Source organism: Schistocerca piceifrons, chromosome 1 (assembly GCF_021461385.2).
Source record: "Schistocerca piceifrons isolate TAMUIC-IGC-003096 chromosome 1, iqSchPice1.1, whole genome shotgun sequence".
NCBI lineage: Eukaryota > Metazoa > Arthropoda > Insecta > Orthoptera > Acrididae > Schistocerca > Schistocerca piceifrons.
Window position 1 is genome coordinate 1,141,727,069 of NC_060138.1, and position 24,312 is coordinate 1,141,751,380.

The following is a 24,312-nucleotide window of genomic DNA, read 5'->3' on the forward strand; positions in this document are numbered from 1 at the left end:
GCTGTATTTTATCGTATATTTATTGTGGAAGTAACCACTGAATTAAATTTCCAGTAATAGGAAATGATTGCACAATACCAATGTTACACGGTACATCCATATCCAATAAAGTGGAGTACAATTCAGAAATGGGTACAGTTCAAACACCAGAAATGTTATCGGTTTCTAAGAAAAGAGATGCTCATGTTGTCATGTCCGTAGCAGATTTCAACGATTGCTTTCAGGAAAGAATTATTATTTATGTTCAGCAAGGGCGATACAAACGAACCAAAAGTCATGTGAAATGCCATTGTTTTTAGGAAAGCTAGAGGCGGCAGAGTGGGAGATAAAAGTTTCAGCGCCACAAACCGAATTCCAAAGAATCGGAGACCACTGGCTTTATTCCATGTTTGCGTCAGAGACAGTAATGATTACTTGTTACGAAAATTGAAGACCTACAGGAATTATGCGACTAGAATTGCAAGGTAACGGATTGATAATAAATGGGACTAGATGCGAGGTAGCAGGAAGACAGTTTCACCTTCCAGCTACCATTATGGGTACAACACTAATTAACGTGTCCAGAAAAACGTTCTATTCGCCAGAGAGAGCCCTTCAGATTACATCCCACCAAAACCTAACGTTTATCGACAACTCGTTGGATTCAACTTTATTACAGACGATGGACATCTTGACAAATTCCGGGAGTCAGCAAATCTGAGGAAACCAAATATTGCAGCATGTGAAACGGTATCATGAAAAGCATAGGCATAAGACAGTTATTTACAGTTTTTCAACCATGAGCGTAATCCGGGTTCTGATATTTATTTGTTCAATGTACTTCTGTCTCAAACGTAAGATGGTACACTCAAGTGAAACTGGAAACCACCAAATTCCAGTAAAATGGATGCAACCTAGTCATAAGATGGATGCAGAAAACACAACACTGTAATTAGATAAACATAGTAGAATCAACTAAGATTCAATATTCCATTGCAACTTAGCACAAAGAGAAATGTAAATTAAAGTCTAAGAATTTATAGGCTAATTAAGAACAATCGAAGTTGAAAATTCGAGACGAATTTCAAAAAAGGGGGAGGGATGTGTTACGACACAGGGTAATACGGGTTCCAAATTATAAAATTTTTAACGGAGTTCAACCACCTCGAAGTAAGATAGGCTGGTTACGCCACAATTAGCGGCGGATCAGGAAGCACTGTGTTGCAAGACAGACGAGCAGCTCAGTCTGCAACTCTGCAGTAGCTGAGTGAGAGACAGAGCACATGCAGCGGGAAATACACCACTGGCCATTAAAATTGCTACACCAAGAAGAAATGCAGATGATAAACGGGTATTCATTGGACAAATATATTATACTAGAACTGACATGTGATTACATTTTCACGCAATTTGGGTGCATAGATCCTGAGAAATCAGTACACAGAACAACTACCTCTGGCCGTAATAACGGCCTTGATACGCCTGGGCATTGAGTCAAACAGAGCTTCGATGGCGTGTACAGGTGCGATACCACAGTTCATCAAGAGTAGTGACTGGCGTATTGTGACGAGCCAGTTGCTCGGCCACCACTGACCAGACGCTTTCAATTGGTGAGAGATCTGGAGAATGTGCTGGCCAGGTCAGCAGTCGAACATTTTTTGTATCCAGAAAGGCCCGTACAGGACCTGCAATATGCGGTCGTGCATTATCCTACTGAAATGTAGAGTTTCGCAGGGTAGAGCCACGGGTCGTAACATATCTGAAATGTAACGTCCACTGTTCAGAGTGCCGTCAATGCGAACAAGAGATGACCGAGACGTATAACCAATGGCACCCCAAACCGTCACGGCGGCTGATACGCCAGTATGGCAATGACGAATACACGCTCCCAATGTGCGTTCACCGCGATGTCGCCATACACGGATGCGACCATCATGATGCTGTAAACAGAACTTGGATTCATCCGAAAAAATGACGTTTTGCCATTCGTGCACCCAGGTTCGTCGTTGAGTACACCATCGCAGGCGCTCCTGCCTGTGATGCAGCGTCAAGGGCAATCGCAGCCATGATCTCCGAGCTGATAGTCCATGCTGCTACATAGGTCGTCGAACTGTTCGTGAAGATGGTTGTTGTCTTGCAAACGTCCCCATCTGTTGACTCAGGGATCGAGACGTGGCTGCACGATCCGTTACAACCACGTGGATAAGATGCATGTCATCTCGACTGCTAGTGATACGAGGCCGTTGGGATCCAGCACGGCGTTCCGTATTACCCTCCTGAACCAACCGATTCCATATTCTGCTAACGGTCATTGGATCTAGACCAACGCGAGCAGCAATGTCGCGATACGATAAACTGCAATCGCAATAGGCTACAATCCGACCTTTATCACAGTCGGAAACGTGATGGTACGCATTTCTCCTCCTTACACGAGGCATCACAACAACGTTTCACCAGGCAACGTCGGTCAACTGCTGTTTGTGTATGAGAAATCGTTTGGAAACTTTCCTGATGTCAGCACGTTGTAGGTGTCGCCACCAGTGCCAATCTTGTGTGAATGCTCTGAAAAGCTAATCATTTGCATATCACAGCATCTTTTTCCTGTCGGTTAAATTTCGCGTCTGTAGCACGTCATCTTCGTGGCGTAACAATTTTAATGGCCAGTAGTGTAGAAAAGGACAGCGACTAAGCAAAATAACACGCACGCTCTTTCGCGAGGCGGGATGTTGCAAGAAGCAGTAGACATGGCTAGGAGAAACATTAGAGACCAGTTTAACTAGCTGCTAAGAGAGAATTAAAGCTAGGTTTGCAGAAAAGGAGGCCACAGGCGGTCATCGCTAGAAAACCTCACGTCACAAAACTACTGAGAGCTCTTTAAATACTGGAGCTCCAGCTCCAAGTAGAGGAGATCGGTTCAAGTCAATGGGAACGATGGAGTCCGGGTACGACATTCCGTCCCGTGACCATGTTGTTTCAGTAAGTCTTATCTCAGATCAACCAGCACAGTACCAGGCAGCCGTGGAGTGCCGCAGAGGTGAATTCCACTGACGAACTTCATGCTGTACCACAGCTGACGGGAGAGTTGATGCACTGCCAGCAGCAGTGCAGTATCAGGTGCAGTACTCTCTGAGTGTGGGACGGAAGATGGTGACTAGGTTTCCTGGCGGACCACCGTCTGGTACGCCTAACCGCTTCTGCGTGTGGGGCCTACCAAGCCGGCTGTACAAGTCTGAACGCTTGCCACCTACACCACATCGCGGATGGGGTGGTCCAAGGACTGGTGCAGACACTGAGAGTCTGTCCGTGACCAGGGCAGGAGGCAACTATGGCCAACAGTGCACCACTCTTTGTAAAGTTATCACAATAAACGATTCACTGAATAATCATGTTTTCTTAGCGGTAGCCGGCCTGGGTGACCGAGCGGTTCTAGGCGCTACAGTCTGGAACCACGTGACCGCTACGGTCGCAGGTTCGAATCCTGCCTCGGGCATGGGTGTGTGTGATGTCATTAGGTTAGTTAGATTTAAGTAGTTCTAAGTTCTCGGGGGACTGATGACCTAAGAAGTTAAGTCCCATAGTGCTCAGAGCCATTTGAACCATTTTTTCTTAGCGCCACTAGCGCTTCCAGACGATCCCTGACATCATGCAGAGGCGTCATCCGCTCGTTCCCTCTCTACCTTACTTCTGAAAGACTCCCATTAAGTTCCCCAGGTATCTCCGCTACACTTTCGTATGGTCTATACGAAACTGATACAGTTATAGCCACACGCCACCGACTTAAACCGAAGACTGCCGTCATGACTACTTGACAAGGACTGCAGACACTGCAGCAGTAGTCTACATTGGGTTGCTCTTCCAGTACATCTGTTCCCAGTCGGCTTTCCTGCTATTGGTTTCTCGTGATCCTCCCAGTTCATACTGCTTCTTACTCTTAGCCACAAATAGGTAAATGATGTGATGAGCTCCTTAAGTCCATCACCAATCTTGTAATCGAATACCACTAAGTTGTTTTCCATTCTTATGATCAGTATCTTATGTTCATCTGCATTTATTAGATCTGTGATTTGTTGCACCACATGGACATCCTGTTCTCTGCACTTTCCTACTGTTGATCAATTACGTTATCGTCAGTAGAGAATCTGATGGTCCTGACTTCTATTAGTCAAACATATTTCGAACCAAAACCGTATCTAAGAAGAACTCAGAGTGATGGTATCTTCGTTATTAGCCGAGAATGTAGAACAATATCGAACAACTATTACAGATCCAGCAAAGAAGCATCTACTTGTTCACCTGCATCTACTGTTTGCAAGAATAATAGCGCTGTCTAAGTTGCCACACCTTCAAAGTGGGAATCTACACGTTGAAAGTACTGCCTTTTATAAGAAGTTTACTGCAGAAATTAAAAATTAGGGGGACAGTTCTTACCCAGAGGTCTCCCCAACCGATGACGGTGACGTTGGCGCCATCTGGAACCTGCTCCCCCTGTTCTGGCAGCTGTATTGGCGCCACTGTGATGCCATCAATTGGAAAAGCAGGCGACACCTGCAGAGGCACGAACATAACATGTTCTATATAAAGTTATTTTGTATACACAGCTATGTAATCCGTAGAGCAGACGATGCTGAGGGAATTAGACACTAAACGTAATAGAAGAGTTTTGCTAACTAACAAATTTAAGTGTTAGGAACTCTTTTATTAAAGAAAATTATTGTTACATATATAATTATTATAAAGTTGTTGTCGAGGTTTGGGTGATAAGTTCAGAACAAGCAGTGCTGAAAATAGATTGCGTATGGTGTATCAGTTGTGCCGCAAGTGTAAGACTATGTTTTTTGCTATACGTTAAACTCTTTAACTTATTTCATCATTCACACGTGACGGTTGTTAGTTATTTGTGAGAAGTTTATATTTCCGTGGCTTTTAGAAAGTTAGCTGACACGTTACTTTTAGCAGTGTGTGATGCAATGTGCTGCAGTGAACCGGAAAGCCTCTTTATATTAATTTCTGGTGAGCTAGCAGCACTAAAATGAAACTAAAAAGATATCGTTGGAAGGTTTTATTACCGCTTTTCAATGACTACAGAGTAAAGTGCTTCCTGACTTTTGGCACCTATGTGTAATGTTCGCTTTGCACTGGAGCACGCTTTATTCAGATCAGACATACTGCTAGCTTTGTTACACACATACATCGCCGTTGCTGACGTAGTGTTCTTATCAAAACTGTTTCAATTTATCTTTATTAATGTGAGACCATCACACACTTCTGAATTCAGCTTTCCTGAATAAAATACATGTTTTGCATGCACAATAAAAAATGTTTGTTTTCAATTATTCGAGTTTCCAGTTTTATTGATTTCTTTGCAAATGTCGTCATATTTTGCAGTTATCTACAACTGATAGGAAACTAGGTAAAATCTAACAATTATACAGCCATGTTGAGCAGAGGATGAAAATAGAGCGATGTGCAACTACCCATTAGTCGTGTTAGTGATCCAAAAATTCACTAGGTTGGACATTTGCGTGACCCTCTGCTATTTCAACTCCAAATTTTATCACTAGTTTTATCAATCGAAAGAAAGAGGGCACTTTTCAACCGTTTATAGACTTGATCATGGCCTCAATTGGTTTTCGCTGCGTATGAAACTTAGATAAGACATCGAAATATTATTTAAAACAGGCACAATTCATGGTTGCAGGTTGCTAAATGATAAGACAGAAAAGAACAATAAAAGTTTCTTCAAACATTTCTCCAGTGTGGAATGCTTATTTCATTAACATAAAGAGTCAAAAAAATTTTTTTTCTTAATATTACTGATCATTGGAGGGCAGCGTGGAGTGTAAAAATCGTATAGGGAGACCAAGAGATGAATACACTAAGCAGATTCAGAAGGATGTGGGTTGCAGTAAGTACTGGGAGATGAAGAAGCTTGCACAGGATAGGGTAGCATGGAGAGCTGCATCAAACCAGTCTCAGGACTGAAGACCAGAACAACAACAACATTACTGATCATTTGTATTACATAATGTGTGCCATGAAATAAATATGCTTCTATAAAAAGGACTGTATTTTCATTGATGTATTACCTTAGCAACTTCAAAAAGTTTATCTTAGCAGTTATGAGTCCTTGAAATGCAAGTATCTACATGTGAATGTGGTAAGTGATATTTGTGGGTTTATTGCCGTGCTCTGGATGCCAGACAAGTAAATTTCCAGCAAATATGTAAGTAAAGGCACCAAATAAATAATTTAAACATACAACTTCCCTAACCTATGCGTTGAAATAATGAATATTCCCGTACATAATCTCACTGGCGCACTCAGTATCTTCACACTTCAGATTAACGTAAGCGTAACGCAATGTACCAGATTATGACAGAAAGCTGCCGTAACACATTGTGCTAAGAAATATTAGTAGAAAATAACTAAAGCAGTAGAAATTATTTCATAAAACAGCTATATATTTCTTTGTCTGATACTGAACAGTGTCTTTGAAGGGAACTTCAGTGACATAGCAAGTGCTGAACTTGATAAAATAGTAACAATGCAGCAGCGCCACAAATGAGTGTTCTGCCGGCAGGAGAAGAGCTGCCACAAACGCGTTTCCTAGTATGCCAAATAAAAGCAGTCTCGTAGCGGAGGCGCAGTTGGTGTGATTACCTGTGCTATGCTGTTATGTCGATTAGGAAACTTGCTAGTGTAGCTGCTAGCTATTCAGACTTTCGCAATGTACACAACAGACGAAAGAGTGAATCTGGTCTTCGTTTGTTTCAAATGTCATCAAACTGTTAGCCCTGCAGTGCGATTGAATGATGGAAGCTGTCCTGAACGTTTTTACGGTCTGTCTGCAAATATTATAAAATATTTCAAGACGAATGATACTTGAAGAATAAAATACACCAACGACAAAGAACAGAAACTGACGAGAGAAATTCAACGACCGCTTTTGCTGCTGTACCACCATCTCAAGTTTTCACTATTAGACAGCGTAAATGTTGGGGCGGGATCATGAAAAGGAGTGTTCTGTGAATTGTACATTCAACCGCATTTCATCTTTCCCACATCTCCCTCTATCAAGAGCTTCATATGACTGACTTTTGGAATTGGTTACAATTCTCCTAATGGTGCCTACGATAATTGCACAGTGATGCAGCGTTTCTATGTAAGAATTTGTTTACAGGCTGTAACGTCTCATTTATTTAACCAAACATTTTTTGGAAGGGAAAACCTCTAATGTAAGAAACTAGCACTCGGAGTATTAAAAATCGAAGTCAGTGCCCACAAAGCGTGAATATTGTATATAGTTGGGATTAGTGTGCAATATTCGTATTTTCTGTTCTGTATTTATTGGCGTTTGGAGTGACATCTAGTGGCAATGATGGGAGCTAAGAGCACATCGTGGACAGAGGAGGCTGTATCTGGTGGCAAAAGCAGTAAAGTAAACAACCACCACAACTCCAGAGAGCGGCGACTATAGACCAGAATACTACGTAAATCATAAAATTAAGTTAGTCACAAGTGGTGCGCTATTAGTCTGACATAATGAAATGTATTGCCGTAAAAGGGTCGAAGCGTCGTTCAGTTTAGCCTACTTAAAACGCCCCCTAGACAGTCAATGCTATTCTACGTTACCTCCTGACGCGCAATAATACTGGACGTATAGGAGTGAAATTGAGAGGTTGTGATATATTACTGAGAACATCAAAAATGTTTGCTCTGCCCAGAGATATTGTCCGTCTGTGGGCAGTGTTGACATGATCCTTGACAGTCTCTCATGTGCAACATAGACCAAAGAGGGTTAGGTTAGGTTATATTTTTCGTTGAGTGAAGAATGAGTTCAAAACGAGACAAAAGAGCGTTATATTAGAGTATATAAGAATGTAGAAACCATTGCTGGCCTTGCGGGATGTTAGGGCAAATGGTTACAAAAACATGTTTGTTTTAAGAATGATGAACCGTATGATTTGTTGCTTAGAAAATGTAGGGAACGGCTACGGAGGAAGATGCTTTTCAAAAAATTTATTTAGTTCAAAGTTATGAATGAAAGTATATATAGATATTTATATGTGTGTATACATTACTACCCAAATATAATCCTTTAATTCACATACTGTTGCACAACACGTTTACATAACTATTACTCAAATAGTGTACCGTGAAACTACACTTATAAACTTCAAGTCTTCAAAGGATCTGCCAGTGGCAAGGTAATGTAGCGTAATAGATAAGAGATAACTTGATAAAACTGTGTGTCATTGTATTATTTTGTTTTTTGATGATGGGGATACGGGCGCCCACAGAAATTTACCTGGTGGAGGGAGGGGAAGACAAGCACGTGCCTATGTATGGGGTCGCCAGTGTATGGGAAGAACCATTTCCAGTAATTTATCAAATGTTGGGCCATCAGCTCACAAAAATTTATGTCTTTTTAATCAAATTCAGTTCTCTCAACAAATTTTCGTGAGTGATTTCTGACGCTCCGTGAAGCAATTTTTCATCTACATTCTTTTCGTTTAGCAACAAAGTAAGGTAATTATCACAGCAGTAACGTCTTTGTCGCCCAATATCCGGAACCACAGCATTATAGAACCACAGTATTATTGAAAATATAACTGACACCATTATTGAATAGTCTAGTCTTCAATAATATGCCACAATATGTTTGATCGTCTTGAGACCGATTTAAAGTTGAGAGAGTTGCCTGTTGACTAATGTCTAGAGAATAAGTATTTTCAGTGAAGAACCTCACGTGCGAAGCATTTTGGTATCATATGCAAAATAAAACGTTTCCTCTGTCCCAAATTTGAGTGGGTAGCATCTAAGCTGATCAGCTCGTGTAGTGTGCGTTTGGGGTTAGATCTGTGTAGACAGATTGTGATTGAACTGGAATAGTAAATCTTTGTTTGGTAGCGAAAAAGTGACCCCTTCGATTAAAGGTCATTTTTGTTGTATTATTTTGTAAGGCAGCCGCAAAGTAAAGTCAGTAGGTAGAAGGGGAAATAGGAGTATTTTATACCTCTGAGAGCTACATCACAAATTTACTTGAAACAAGTAATAAATGTATTTTTTATGTTTAAAGAAGTTGAATTTATAATAAGAAAGCAACAATGAATATTTTTATCCCTGAATTCCTTAGCAATGAGAGTCGATAGTTATCCTTTTGGCTCAGTCTGACGTTTCAATATTAAATAAACAGAATTTTCATTACGAGCCTATGTAGGATTCAATATTAAAGAACTGCATTAAATTTACCCATTGTAAAGTTGTTTAATTTAAAAGAAAATAAAAATCTTAAAAGCAAAAGCTTGATAGCCAAGAATATGACTTCATATTTACGAAATGTTTATTAATGAAATGCAGGGTAACGATTGATAAAAAAATAAAATCTCTGGTAAAGAATCTCTCAACGTATTTTACGGTTCTAAAAAATCTCCCAACGTATTTTACAGTTCTAACAGCAGAATCACATCAGTATTAACTTCTATAAAAAATATTGGTATGCGTTTTTACCAAGCTGGATGAGTTTAGTTTTAAGAAACTGCAGAAAAGTAAAGAAAGATAGCGATCGTTGGTGTGGTATTTTAATAACAATTACAATATTGTTACCGTTCGACGCATTAATATCGCAGGCGTGTATGATAGGAATAAAACTACGTGATGCACGTACGTCGACGATTAAGGAGAAAACTAGTTAGCAGTGTTTATTAATAACCAGAAGTTAGCTCTCTTGACTAGTTTCTGTGACATATGAAGGCGATGTTTGCAATGATAGTGATATGTACCTTTTGTTTAACATTCAGCTGCTGAACATCCACAAATTTAGTCTTCGTGGCGTGTTCGGTTAACGTTTCGCACTAAAGAAATAAAAATAGTAAGCAGAAAAACCACGGTCAAATCAATTCACACAGTACTCACTGTTGGTCCGCTGAAAATCCGCGCTGTATGAGAGGAATGGATGGACAACATTCGGGTGGTCTGTCAACGTGTGGAACTGGATGTAGACCCTCTTGAGTTTCTGTATGTGTGTTACCTTTTCTCTCTCAGTAGGTTCAAGTATCTTGCCTAGGTGCTTGACGTACGCGAGTCTCTCGATTGAACCATACTGAACTGAAGTTTTTGGAAGGAAAACTGTAGTAATGAGGATACTATCACTATCAGTATCAATATTATGGTACATTTTCAACCTTCTTTGTGACAGTCTTCTACATCTTCCTGACTTGTGGAATCCTGTCACTGTCCTTCTGTCGCTTGTCTCCAGTGCAGGACCACAATCACCTTCTTAGCCTCGATTCTTCTCCATCTCATTTGTTTACTGAATCTTTGAGTCTGTATAGTTTAAATGCTGTCGAATAGTACTGAGTTCCTTCGACATAAATCCATATTTCAGAATAGTTTGAATACTGACCTTGAGCACGGCGATGTCGTTGATCCAGGAATCATTGGGATCATAATCCCGATGAGAAGTGATGTCTGTCACCGAGTGTTTGGTTCCTCCGTCGGTCACGATGTTGGTACCAGCTAGCACGTCGTATGTGTTGGGACTACAGCGGACAAAAACAAGAGTGAGTCACATCTTTGGAGAAGAGAAGTAGCTGTAACTTTACACGGAGGTGTTTGCAGGTGGACAGCGCTAAGGGAGATGTGTCGTCGGCTTATATAGGGCGGGGACCCGATCTCTGACGACAAGCTTTCAGAGGTGATAGTATGGGCCAAACCAAGAAAAAAATTGCCTAGTGCACATGGGCACTAAAATGTATAAAAGCTATGAGCACTTGTTTATCTTCGATACGGTGAAACACATCACTTCTCCTCCAAGCTCTTAGCTTCTCGTGTTTTAGGAGGAGGTGGTATGGACCAAAACAAGAAAGAATATCCGGTAAACATGGGTTCTAAAACGAGTACCTTACGGGTTGTGAGCACTTATACAGTAGAACAGATATGTTTCATACTAGCGAAGACGTAAAGGTGCTCATAGCCCTTAAGTTATTTTTCTTTTTTTGGTCCACACTATCACCTCTGAGATTCTGTCAGTGGATTTCTGGTTGACCTAGTATAATTTGAAAGATATTATTTAAATATTTTATACATGTAATAACTAAAACTAAAACTGTCCTTCACTCAGCGGTTCGTTTGAAGACCACAGACGTTTACTATGTGTGATCAAACTGAAGGTGCTACACTCTAACCTTGGTGCGATTACTGACATTTATCTTTCCATTTAGAAGGGCGACCAACAGTTCAGATTGGACCCCATGCGAGGCTGTCAGATGGCAATTTCCTTTACTGCAGGTGGAGTTACGTTCTGTCAGAAACACCGGTGCATTCTTGGAAGGAGCGCTTTTTATTTTGTACTCTATGGTGAATACACAAGAAAATGGATAAGACACTAGTAAAAATTAGAACAATATTTCGTACGGTTAAAAACTAGTACGACAATATTCTTCTCTCTGATGTCCCTTGACAACTCTACACCTGCAAAACATCACACAGACCTGCAAAAATCCAGTCTCATGTATCTACGAAACCATTGTCGCCTCAGACAAGCTTACGCACATCTGAAAATTTACACTCTGCAATTTTTTAAAATTGCTCCTAACTTATTTTACATTCTAAGTTCAGAAAAGTAAGGGGCTTCTCTCTATCGAGAAAGGGCTTTTCTGCAAAGTGGAGATAAAGATCTAGGAAATTCATACAAAACGCCTACATACAAAAAAGTATTCAAAAAGATATGGTTTAAAAACGCACTGGTTTGATGCGACGCGCCACGAGTTCCTCTTCTGTGCCAACCCCTTCATTTCAGAGTAGCAACTGCAACCTACATCCTCAATTATTTGCTGCACGTATTCCAATATTTGTCTTCCTCTACAGTTTTTACCTTCTATAGTTCCCTCTAGTACCAAGGACGGTATCCCTTACGTCTTAATATATACCCTATCATCCTGTCAGTTCTTCTTCTTCTTCTTCTTCTTCTTCTCAGTGTTTCCCATATATTCTTTTCCTCTCCAATTCTGAACAGAATCTCCTCATTACTTATCAGTCCACTTGATCTTCAACATTCTTCTGTAGCACCAAATCTCAGACGCTTCTGCTCTCTTCTGTTCCGGTTTTCCCACAACCCATGTTCCACTGCCATATAAAGCTGTACTCCAGACGTATATTCTCAGAAATATCTTCCTGAAATTACGGCTTATGTTTGATACAAGCATACTTATCTTGGCGAGGAATGAGCTTTTTGCCAGTGTTATCCTACTTTTTATGTCCTCCATGCTCCGTCCGTCACGAGTTATTTTGTTGGCTAGGCAGCAGAATTCCTTAACTTCGTTCACTTCATCATCCATAATACTGATATTAAGTGTCCCGTTGTTCTTATTTCGACGAAAGTAAATAAAAGGACTTGTAAATGAAATATGAGTCTGATTGCATATTTAAATTTCATTTCCGGTATGTATGAAAGTGTGGCGAATTTTATGCGGTGGATAACAGGGAGAATGCCGGAACACTAAACTTCTTTTTCCGAAAATGTTCACTGAGCAACATCGTATCGCAGTTTCTCCTTTAAATAGTTTCACGAACGCCGAAGTGACAGATATCGAAGTAGCCTCTGCAAGCTAATCTTTGTAGAATGTGATTGAGGGACTTCACCTGTTCAGCGTAAAATGTATAGGTAAAAACACTTTCAGCCCCGGTATTTTGAATGTATTTTACTTATGTGATCAGTTTCGGCGTTTCATTATGTTATCTTCAGGCCCCCTGACCAAAGAGTCTTCAGTTGGCGGACGAAAGGATCGTGTTGTTGAAAATGGAAGTCTACGGGTACGAGTTATTTAATGTTGGCCGCTCTTTCGACTGTAAGTGCGGTTAGATTGCTCCTACACATTGGTCACGGGGCCTGAGGATGGCGTAGTAAAATGCCGAAACTGCTAGCATTAATAAATTAGATTCAACATATTGTCGCAGAAAATGTTGAGTTGCACGGTCACCGTTGTATAGTGGTTGCGATACTAGACTTTTGCATGCAGGGTCGTGAGTTCAAAACTCCCCTGAACTGTAAAACTTTAATTTCCATATTCGGTTCGAGTACATTCTAGAAGTATCCACAAATGTCTAGAATCATTGTGCTGGAATGTTCTGCAACTGTATATATACCGTATGTGTTCTGGCCGGAGGCAGTTCGCTCCGCGTTCTTGTACGTGCAAGTGCTGAACAAACCTTCGTTAAGTGAAGTTAGTGTTCGTCGTTACACCTTCTTCTATGTGACAATATAGGGAAGATGAAGGTGTGTTTAAGTTCACATTTGCCGGCCGAAGTGGCCGAGCGGTTCTAGGCGCTACAGTCTGGATCCGCGCGACCGCTACGGTCGCAGGTTCGAATCCTGCCTCGGGCATGGATGTATGTGATGTTCGTAGGTTAGTTAGTTTTAAGTAGTTCTAAGTTCTAGGGGACTGATGACCTCAGATGTTAAGTCCCATACTGCTTAGAGCCATTTGAACCATTTTTTAAGTTCACATTTGATGTCTGGAAAAGGTGAATATGGGATGCAAAAGCCAGTGAAATCGCTCAACAGGGGGAAAGTCACTGGACACGAAGGGATAACAATACGATTCTACGAAGAGTATGAGAAAGAGCCCGTTCCTCCTCTAGCAGCATTGCAGCAGTCTGCTGTAGGCCAGTGGAGGAGGGAAGCGTTCCTAGTTTCAGGAAAACTTTATGTGTTCGGTCGGTTACATGCCGATAAGTCTAAATATAAAATTTTCTATGATAGTAAAAATTGGCAAAGGATCATATAACACAGGAAATTCAATAAAAGTCCATGCAAATGTACGTCTCTTTTGATCCTAGCACATGTAGTATGTCTGAAATACACTGAAATTCCAAAGAATCTGGTACAGAAGTGCTTATTCAAATAAAGAAATATGTAAACAGTCAGAATACGGCGCTGCGGTCGGCAACGCCTACATAATGCAACAAATGTCTGGCACAGTTGCTAGATCGGTTACTGCTGCCACAATGGCAGGTTATCAAGATTTAAGTGAGTTCGAACGTGGTGTTGCAGTCGGCGAACGAGCGATGGGACACAGCATTGCCGAGGTAGCGATGATGTAGGGATTTTCCCGTACGACCATTTCACAAGTGTATCGTGAATATCAGGAATCCGGTAAAACAACAAATCTCAGACATCGCTGCGGCCTGAAATAGATCCTATACGTACAGCACCAACGACGGATGAAGAGAGTCGTTCAATGTCACAGAAGTGCTACCTCTCCGGAAATTGCTGCAGATTTCAATGTTGGGCCATCAACAAGTGTCAGCGTGCGAAACATTCAACGAAACATCATTGACATGGGCTTTAGGAGCCGAAGGGCCACTCGTGTAACCTTGATGGCTGTACGACACAAGGCTTTACGCTTCACATGGGTCCGTCAACTCCAATATTGGACTTTTGATGGCTGGAAATACGTAGCGTGGTCGGACGATTCTCGTTTCAAATTGTATCCAGCGAATGGACGTGTACGGGTATGGAGACACTCTCATAAGTCCATGGACCCTGCATGTCAGCAGAGGACTGTTCAAGCTGGTGGAGGCTCTGTAATGGTGTGGAGCGCGTGCAGGTGGAGTGGTGTGGGGCCCCTGATACGTCTAGATACGACTCTGACAGGTGACACTTACCTAAGCATCCTGTCTGATAAACTACATCCATTCATGTCCATTGTGCAATCCGACGGACGTGGGTAACAACGGCAGGACAATGCGACACCCCACACGTCCAGAATTGCTACAGAGTGGCTCCAGGAACACTCTTCTGAGTTTAAACACTCCCGCTGGCCACAAAACTCCCCAGACATGAACATTATGGAGCTTATCTGGGATGCCTTGCAACGTACTATTCAGAAGAGATCTCCACCTCCTCGTACTCTGACGGATATATGGACAGCTCTGCAGGATTCATGATATCAGTTCCTTCCAGCACTTCTTCAGACATTAGTGGCGACCTTGCCACGTCATGTTGCGGCACTTCTGCTTGCTCGCGGGGACCCTACACGATATTAGACAGATCTAACAGTTTCTTTGTCTTTTCAGTGTAGATGACACTGAGCCACTTCTGTATAAATTGTTTCAACAGCCCCTGCCTGTGGGTTTCATGTCATTCGCAACGACTTCAAATACCATGATCATGTTCTCTCGCTTCCTATGCACCAACTATTAGTGCTACAGAAAAATGAACAGGAGCTTTTTGTAGAAAATTTAATGTAGTTAAAATTTGTACGTGGGTACGTTTTATTCTAGAGGCCGTAGATTTCGAATTGTTCAAGGAAAGCTTAAAAAGTCATGTTCAGACGCTTTTCTTATTGAATAACTCGAAAACCGTGGTCTCCAGCGACAACGTGTCCCAGCACATAATTTAACTACATTAAATTTCCTACAAAAAAGTCCGTTCCTTGAACGTGAATTTTGAAGGCATTATGGATTACATAAAGCACATAGGTAGGTGGAACTGAATCACACTGTGTGATACCCTGTTATACACGAAGTATTTCAGCAGCCGAGCAGGCACGGCAGCATGGCAAAACAATCAGGTTACTAGTAACCCTTAGAATAGCTATTTCTGGTTATATAACGTCTGTGTGACTGTAGTATACATTGCTAATAAATAACACGAAAATAGTGAGTACAATACTATTCTTACTTGATCTCTGAACAAATTTTCCACACTCTTTCCGAGCGCTGTCTTTTACGTTTTGATCTGTATACACAGCACTGGCTATACCAAGGTACATGGAAACATGGACACCATTTCCACCAGTTTTCTGCCTTCTGCGATAGTAACCGACACTTTTGTACCAGACATTGTCAGTGAATGGCTCGGTAACGGCAGTGTGTACTGTGAGCTGCGACTGTTGCTCGATTCCTCTGCGAGGAGTGTAGTCACACGGCTTGTGTGCTCCAACCCGTCGCCGGAAGCAGCAGACTCTCCTAAGACCGTCCCCACACGGACCGTGCTTTTGAACGTCAACGTTGAGCGTGCCGAGTTGAACGTGTCGCTGAAAGCTTAGAAAAGGTGCGACCTGTGCCTATGGTACGTGGGCCCCAACGTGGTATACGCGATCACAATGCGCTCCAGTGGCAGTTGTCAGCTGCATCTGACTCGTAAATCACACTGTTTACGAAATTGACGGGCGTAAAATTCCTATATTAGCTCTCTTAAAACGTACATTTCCTCCCTTGTCCATAAGTTAGCGAGGCTGCTCGGTTCTGTAGTACACATAAAAAAAACTTCAATATCCGTGAACATGTTACAACGCCGCAAATAAAGTACGAAATCCAGTCATTGAGGACGTCGGCTTATGAAAGTTACATTAGAAATAGTGCTACACAACTTTACAATAGTTCTCCACATGAGGTTAAAATTATTTGAACATTCTCACTGTTTACTAAAACCCTACGGTCATTCCTACTTTGTACTTACTCAGTAGCAGAATCTTTACAACACATTAAATACAAAAACTGAAAGAAGAAAGGACAAAATATCTTACTGCAAGTATTACAGGCTGCACTGTAGAACGAGCCAGTAGAAGAAACTCACTCCTCAAAACAGCGGACTTATATTTACATAACGTCGAATATTGTAGTATACACTTCTACTAAACTAATATGTAAGTATCAGAACCCATTAAAAACACGAAGGTTGGTAAAACATAAAAAGGTTGGACGTAATGGGATGCTACTAACCAACAAATTACATTTTGTCTTACGATCTGTCACGCCACTCCTTGCGCTAACCTGGTCACAAGCGCTCGATGATTATACGTAGCATCTTACAGTTCCTGACAGCTTTACTGGTAACTATGTTATTAACTAAAATTTGATTATAACAAATTGTACCAGGAACAATGTGCCTTTGATGAATACTCAATGTGCCGTTGCCTTCAAACGCCACTCTCTCTTAACATGCAAGTTACAATAATTCTTTAACAACGATTATGATGTTTCTCGTCTCCACGAATCATATAATTAATGTCGGGTTTTCCGGAGATGTTCAGTTTGCTGATGCTCAGAAACGGCATGCCACTGATTTGGTTCAGCAATTTGGGAAAATAAAAATAATGTTGGAAAAAGGGAGAACGTGACACAATAAAATACATCGGACTACCATGGAGGCCTCATCTACTGACCATTCAACAGGAAGCAAACTACAGACTAAAATCACTGACAGTACTAACTGACCGAACATGGGGAATGCAGCCTTCCATAATCCTCCATGCCCATAAAGCCCTACTCCGACGCATCAAATAGTTCAAATGGCTCTAAGCACTATGAGACTCAACATCTGAGGTCAGCAGTCCACTAGACTTAGAACTACTTAAACCTAACTAACCTGAGGACATCACACACATCCATGCCCGAGGCAGGATTCGAACCTGCGACGGTAGCAGCAGCGTCGTTCCGGACTGAAGCGCCTAGAACCGCTCGGCCACAGCTGCCGGCCCTCCGACGCATTCTCTGCTTTGCCAATGTGGCACGCACTTCTTATCCTCCCTCCTTTTATCATGCCCTACAAATCGTCAAGCGCCCAGCCTTTCGGATCCTATATTACCCGTAAACTCGACGCTGCTGCCCACACCTCCTAGTTTTCCCATTGATCACTGATCCTGGTACTCTATCGCACCTCTGCCACCACATTCCCCCAACACAATACCTCCGCACCGTCCACATTCTGTCCCAACGAAACTTTAACCACCTCCGCTTACCCGTCCGCGAAATCCGCGCTGATATATACCCGTCTACCACAGCGAGGAGATCGCTCATACCCACCCCTCAACAGGGCTCGCTTGCCCTCCAATCTTCTCCACTCACTTCCTAAGTCTTGGTTCAGAAACACATTCCTCTCCACTCTTCGCTCACCCCTTCTTTAATCAACACCTACAGATCCTCTCCTAAGCTGTAAATGCTACGTTCCCCTAGCACCCTTTCCCTGGCAGTCTGTTTCCGGTGATATCTTCATTCATCCATGTATCTATTTTAATAAGCTACAGAACGGCCTTTCCGTTTTACTTTATGCAATTGTCTATCCGTTTCTATACATTCGTGTGGAACACTCTTTTTCCATTCATTGTGTCTACATTTTAATTCATCGCCCAGTCAACCTTTTATATTTTAACAAACGGAACTGATGTTCTGTCTTTTTATTTTTGTCAAACGCCTTATCCAGTGTTTATATTAATTCTTTTAAAAAAATTTCCTCTCGTATGGCTGAAGAGCGGCAAATCGTATCTGCTGACAGCCCACCCCATACCCATATAGGACGGGGGGATGAAATAGTAACAACGAAGAAAAAAGAAAACAAATTGTGACTGTGAGGCGAACAACTTCCTGCCTCTAGTGGGCGATACTCTCTGGAAATATGGCCCTAATCGCTATATTTTACGTAGTTATGGAGGTACTCACACTTCGACGCAGTGGGCTGCTGTGACCACCCAGTACTGGTTCAGGATGGAGGCGCCACACTGGTGATATCCATTGGCCCGCAGCGACACCTGAGACAGACAGTATTACATCCTCCCACTTGCTTCAAACGGGAAAAAAGACGTATAATAGAAATGAAAGTCCCATAATCCAAATGTCTACAGCTTTGTCGCTCTGAGTAGGTTTCTTGTGTAGGTAGTTTATCATTGCCTACAAAACCAAGAGGTGTACTCTGCAAGGCACGTTACACTATATGGCAGAGGGAACTTCCTGTGCAACCATCAATTCCCCCCCCCCCCTCCACGCCTGTTCCATTCGCGAATGGGACGAATGACTGGCAATAAACCTTCCAGCGGGCCCCTACTCCCGAAATTACCCTTATGTCTGTCGATTTCGCCTCCTTAACAACTGTTTGTTGAGTCTATAGAATTCTGAACTGAATCACAATATGCTCCAGCACTCGTTACCTCTTATTTAGTTCACTATAGAGTAGTTTTGAACTACCAGCTACATTTTATAAGTAATGCAGAGATTGGTGTTTCTGTGCATTGTTTGATGCAACAGCAATGAAAATTACGTCAGATGTAGTTGGGAGCTTGAGGAAGAATCACGTGGTTTTGTTTTTTCGGTGTGTACTCTGACACAAAATTGGCGAGAGTTAGAAATGTACCCTGCAGGGGTGTCGGGTACTGTGACTGTTGAAGACCAGAGGTCATACATCAAGTTCGAAAATTTACGCGTCAAAAACCCGACAGAAATCCACAGTGCGTTAAGTGTGGTTTGTGGTAAATTTACAATAGCCCGTAGTACAGTTTCACGTTGAGTTAATAGTTTTCATGGTTATCGTATGAGCATAGAAGATAATCCAAGACCAGGAAGGCCAATAACGTCAACAGGTGAAAGAAATGTGAAACTCGTGGCAGATGCTCTTGAAGAAGATCGCAGTGTGACGTGTGTGGATCTCTCTGAAGCCGCGGGAATTCCCCCAACATCGGTGCTCCGTATGCTGACAAATGATTTGAAGAAGAGAAAAATTTCTGCGGGATGGGTCCCACATTGTTTGACTGCTGAAGAAAAGCAGAAACGCCCGGACATTGCAGCCTTGCTCAAACAACGATTAGACAATGAAGTTCAAGGATTCTCTGTCGCTATTGATGAAATGTGGAAATCACAGTCCAATAAGTGGAGTAATTCAGATTATCGTCGAGCGTTCGATCAAGACTCAAGCAAATGATTACTTTTGCTTATGAACACCAAGGAATCATCATGGTAAATAGAGTTCCATGTGGAGCAAGTGTCCTAGGATTGTATTAACACAAATTCATGAAAACCTACACAGAAAAATCCACAAAGCCCGACCTCAGTTCCTCGAGGCTTGGCTACTCATTCTCCTCGACAATGCTCGCCCGCATATCGGCAATATTGTAGCCCAAAAACTGCGAGAATACGGATGCGAAGTGTTGCCGTGTCCTCCCTGCAGCCCGGACATGAGTCCAACAGTCTTCGTCTTTCTCCGGATGTTGCGAAAACCTATGCGTGACCTTATCTTGTTTTGCTAGACTTTGCACCAGCGTTACCCGAGGCGTTCGACAGATGAACAGACGTGGTGTCCTGGATGGAATAATAGAGTTACCGAGACATCGCATCTCATTCACAGAGAAGCAGGAGACTATACTGAAGCACTGTAAGGAGATACTGAAAAAAATATACTTGTAAGTAAAAAACATAGTGTGAATTATTTATGGAATGTCCATCGTACCGGGTGATCAAAAAGTCAGTATAAATTTGAAAACTTAATAAACCACGGAATAATGTAGATGGAGAGGTAAAAACTGACACGCACGCTTGGAATGACATGGGGTTTTATTAGAACAAAAAAAAAAGTTCGCAAAATGTCTGACAGATGGCGCTGGACAGCAAAACTTCAGTGACTGCGCATGACAATCGTGTATAAAAGGATCTGTAATGAGAGAGAGAATCAGATGTGCCAGCAGTCGCAGCATGTTGACGTTAGCTGAAAAGGCGCTTTTAGTGAAGCTGTATTATCAGACGCGTGAAAGATGTCTTGCGCGCGTCGTTTGGTGATGATCGTGTGCTGAGCCGCCACTTTCGTCATGCTTGGCCTCCCAGGTCCCAGACCTCAGTTCGTGCGATTATCGGCTTTGGGGTTACCTGAAGTCGCAGACCGACATCTCTGGGGATACTAGGATACGCCAATGCCTCACCATAACTCCGGACATGCTTTACAGTGCTGTTCACAACGTTATTCCTCGACTACAGCTATTGTTGAGGAATGATGGTGGACATATTGAGCATTTCCTGTAAAGAACATAATCTTTGCTTTGTCTTACTTTGTTATGCTAATTACTGCTATTCTGATCAGATGAAGCGCCATCTGTCGGAAATTTTTTGAACTTCTGTATTTTTTTTCTTCTAATAAAACCCCATGTTATTCCAAGCATGTGTGTCAATTTGTACCTCTCTATCTACATTATTCCGTGATTTATTCAGTTTTAAGATTTATCCTGACTTTTTGATCACCCAGCATATAGAATGCTTCCTGGAAGTTAACGAACACGGCATCAACTAGGGAGGGCGCATGTGACCACTGTACCCTTTATTTCATGGACGAACAATGACAGGTTTCGTAGAATCTCTACTTGTGGAATCCGTGTTGATTTTTATGGAGAAGATTTTTATCCTCCAAAATTATCATAAGTCATAAGTATGCACATATTCCATAATTCTGCTACAGACTGGCATCAGTGATGCAGGGCTATAATTATATGTACCTGTCTGACCACACTTCTCGAAATGGGAACGATTTTTGCAGATAGGTTAGTAAAATTCTATTTTCTATTTCACCCAATTCTCCTTGTGTAGCTCTCCTTGCGCTCATTTTGGCTTCGTTCAGCTTCTGTTTGCCAACTGGTCTATTCGCTTCAATCTGTGATGAAGCTATGTCAAATGAACTAATATGGCTCTTCCCTATCCCTCACACACTTGCTTGGCACGTGCTGGTGGAAGACGTATTGCACAATTCTCACCAATTTAATATAGTTTTGCTTCAAATCTTCGTCCTCAGAGCTGGATATCTCATGCTGGATGCTCAAATTCTCTGCAATTTGTTCGTCAAAACTCTTGCTATGCGAAATTGTTTTTGCACCTTTCTTAAATTTATAAAACCTGAGTCATTGATGCTATCACGGCCTTACGATTTCAGATGCCCTCCTCTATGTTAACCAATTCTCTGCGCGCTCGGAGTCTCTCTCTGGTATCATATATAATCTTAGGACTCTCCTATTCAATAGCTGGCAAATTTTCTCCCAAGCACTCTGCCACTATAGCTCCTGAGGTAGGTTTTCCACCCACCTGTTATGAGGCGTAAGACGTGCTTATGTGTCCCTCGTATGACTGTGGTGCGCGTCTGTTGTGTGTAGCTTAAATATGTTCTAATTATGGAAAACAAAGAAGGGGGAGGCTTAATATCGGTGCCGGTTCATATCCTGCTCCTCTCGAATAACGCTAACGAAGGTCCTGTGCTTAATATCTCCATCCAATGGACGGGTTGTCATGAACACTTCCACATATCCTAACTCCATCAGATTCGTTGGGCAGTCTAACAGTGCATCATTTGACACAGTTTCTTAATTCATTCCACGTTCTTTACGTATTTCTTCTCTTCTTAACTGTCCCCAGGAGACAATAGCTCCTAGACCTGAGACCTCTAGAAGTGACAGAAGCTCTCTCTAAAACTGTATATGTGAGAAAATTCTATAAGCAAGGAAAAATCCCTAGTCCCTTGAATTCCCTCTCACCAGTGTGTGAATGTTTTGTCGATGGTGTGTAGTTATTTTGTTACAGAGCGTATGGACATTGCGACTAATATTGTCGTTTTAAAGAGTTGTCCTTTACAAGATATATAGCGACAGATAGCTGAAAAATTTTCTTACTCCTTTCTGAGCAATGGAGAGGTCATCAATGGGTAGGAGTGTTACTGAGAATGTTTATAAATAACTTGTTTGCTAGCAGTCAGGATTTTCTTGGTAGCAGATTAGTTATTTATAGACAAGCCTGTGTTTTCACATTCGCAGACTTTCAAAGAAACGATTTATAATGGACAAAGCCAGATTGTTGCTGTAGAATTACACTGTAGAAAAGTAACCAGCAATAAGCAGCAATTTTATTTTGCAATGGAAACCCCGTCTGCTTCATGTGAATTTTCTCTGTTTAGCGCATGTAGATCACACAGTCAAGCGTTTGCCTGCCTTCTTTGTCATCAGTACTCACCTGATGAGGGAACTCCCCAGGTGCGGCTTCGACGCCGTTGACTATGCGGCCTTGTAGTACTGACATCCTCCACTGCGCTGAGCCACCTGCAACGGATGACACATTTACCATGTGTACCTCATACAATGAAGGTACGGGCATTGTTGACAATCACAGGTACCAGAAATGGGATTTATTTTGTATTATATGAATGTCCACTTGTACCCCGTTAAGTATGTTATGGTAATGAAACAACTTTTTAAAAATATTTCCTCGAAACTTTTCTCAGTGCTCCCCTTGTAACACCATAGCTCTAATGCTGTGCTGATTTTTTTTTTTTTTTTTGCTTTATTTAATGTTACATTGTTGATCGTCTGTAAATGTGTTTGAATCGATAACAAAATTGTGTACTTTTTTCTTTGTCAAACCTTTGATGTCGTGATTTGATTCTATGCTGTGTAGCATATGTCTCGTTTAAATGCTTTGACCCATTTGGAGGGAACAAAGCTTACTGTATATGATTGTAATTTTGTTTGAATAATTTTTTGTAGACATGTTAATATGTGCAAATGTTCTGTGTTATTCAATACGTTTGTTTGCTGTTATGTAAACTGCTGATCCTCACTTAGGAATCTTAGTAGTTTGGTGTATAAGAGGTAGGGTGGTTCCCCTCGGGAACGGAACTGTGTAGCGCGCGCAAATTGTGGTTGGCCTAGGTGGAAAAGGTGGAACTGATAGTCAGTCGGGGACGAGCCACCGGTCGGAGATGAGCTACCAAACTGTGCACTGCTATGCAAAGTGTGCATATTGTGCTGATTCCGAGAGAGGCTTTTCTTGCTTCTTTCTAAGGCCTCAGATGGATGGATAATTAGCTGGAACTATTCTGGAATTTGTATCTGTCGTCGCCACCAAGAAATAACAGAGTCCAGCAATTCAGTCTGCGAATCCACCTACCAACATGCAGTTGCCACCACGTTGCGCAATCACTGTAAAGCAATACTATAATGATGTACAGTGAAGGATCAGCTTAATGGATGTGTTATTGTGCTCAAATATAAGGTAATTTATATCTAAATTTATGTACCAACCTTGATTTTCTCCTCATCATAACACCTCTCAGGTTCCTCTCCGTTTGAGCTAAAGTGATATCTGAGTGTCCTTACTAAAAGAAGTTAAAGCCTAGAGTTTGCTAATTAATGCCTTTTGAACATAGTGAAGAGAAAGTTAAAGTTAATGTGGCAAGAGAGTGAGTTAAAGTTATTGATGCTTGCTGAAATAATTTTCCTAGTAAAACTGCTTATTTAAAGTGCTGTTGCTAACTTCAATATTAAAAGTTCTTAAGACTGAGGCTTATAAGGCAAACGATCACATTATTGTCTGCAGTAAATTCTTAAAGGTGAGTCAGTTCTTGCAATTCGGTCAGTATTGTGTTTCGCTGTAGTAAAAGTGAGAAAGCTGCAGTTGTTGAACATTATATATTCAAGTTTGCTAAGTGTTTGTGTATCTTGTGTATTATAAGTGCATGTTAATAGTAATGTTATAAAGACCATTCACTTTATGTAAGCCTGAAAGTAATAGGGTGTTTCGGTATCTCTTATAATT

The 24,312-nt window shown here is 41.6% G+C and overlaps 1 protein-coding gene across 1 annotated transcript in view; it reads right to left on the reverse strand.

The window, feature by feature from the left end:
* Nucleotides 1-22,819, reverse strand: part of LOC124795010 (trypsin-3-like) — a 46,146-nt gene extending 23,327 nt beyond the window's left edge. Inside the window, exons 1-4 of the mRNA XM_047259185.1 lie at nt 22,732-22,819; nt 18,424-18,512; nt 10,385-10,520; nt 4,408-4,524 (exon numbers count right to left, since the gene is read on the reverse strand). Coding sequence (XP_047115141.1) covers nt 4,408-4,524; nt 10,385-10,520; nt 18,424-18,512; nt 22,732-22,797 — 408 coding nt within the window. The 5' untranslated portion in view covers nt 22,798-22,819. The remainder of the gene's footprint in view (nt 1-4,407; nt 4,525-10,384; nt 10,521-18,423; nt 18,513-22,731) is intronic.
* Nucleotides 22,820-24,312: the final 1,493 nt, after the last annotated feature.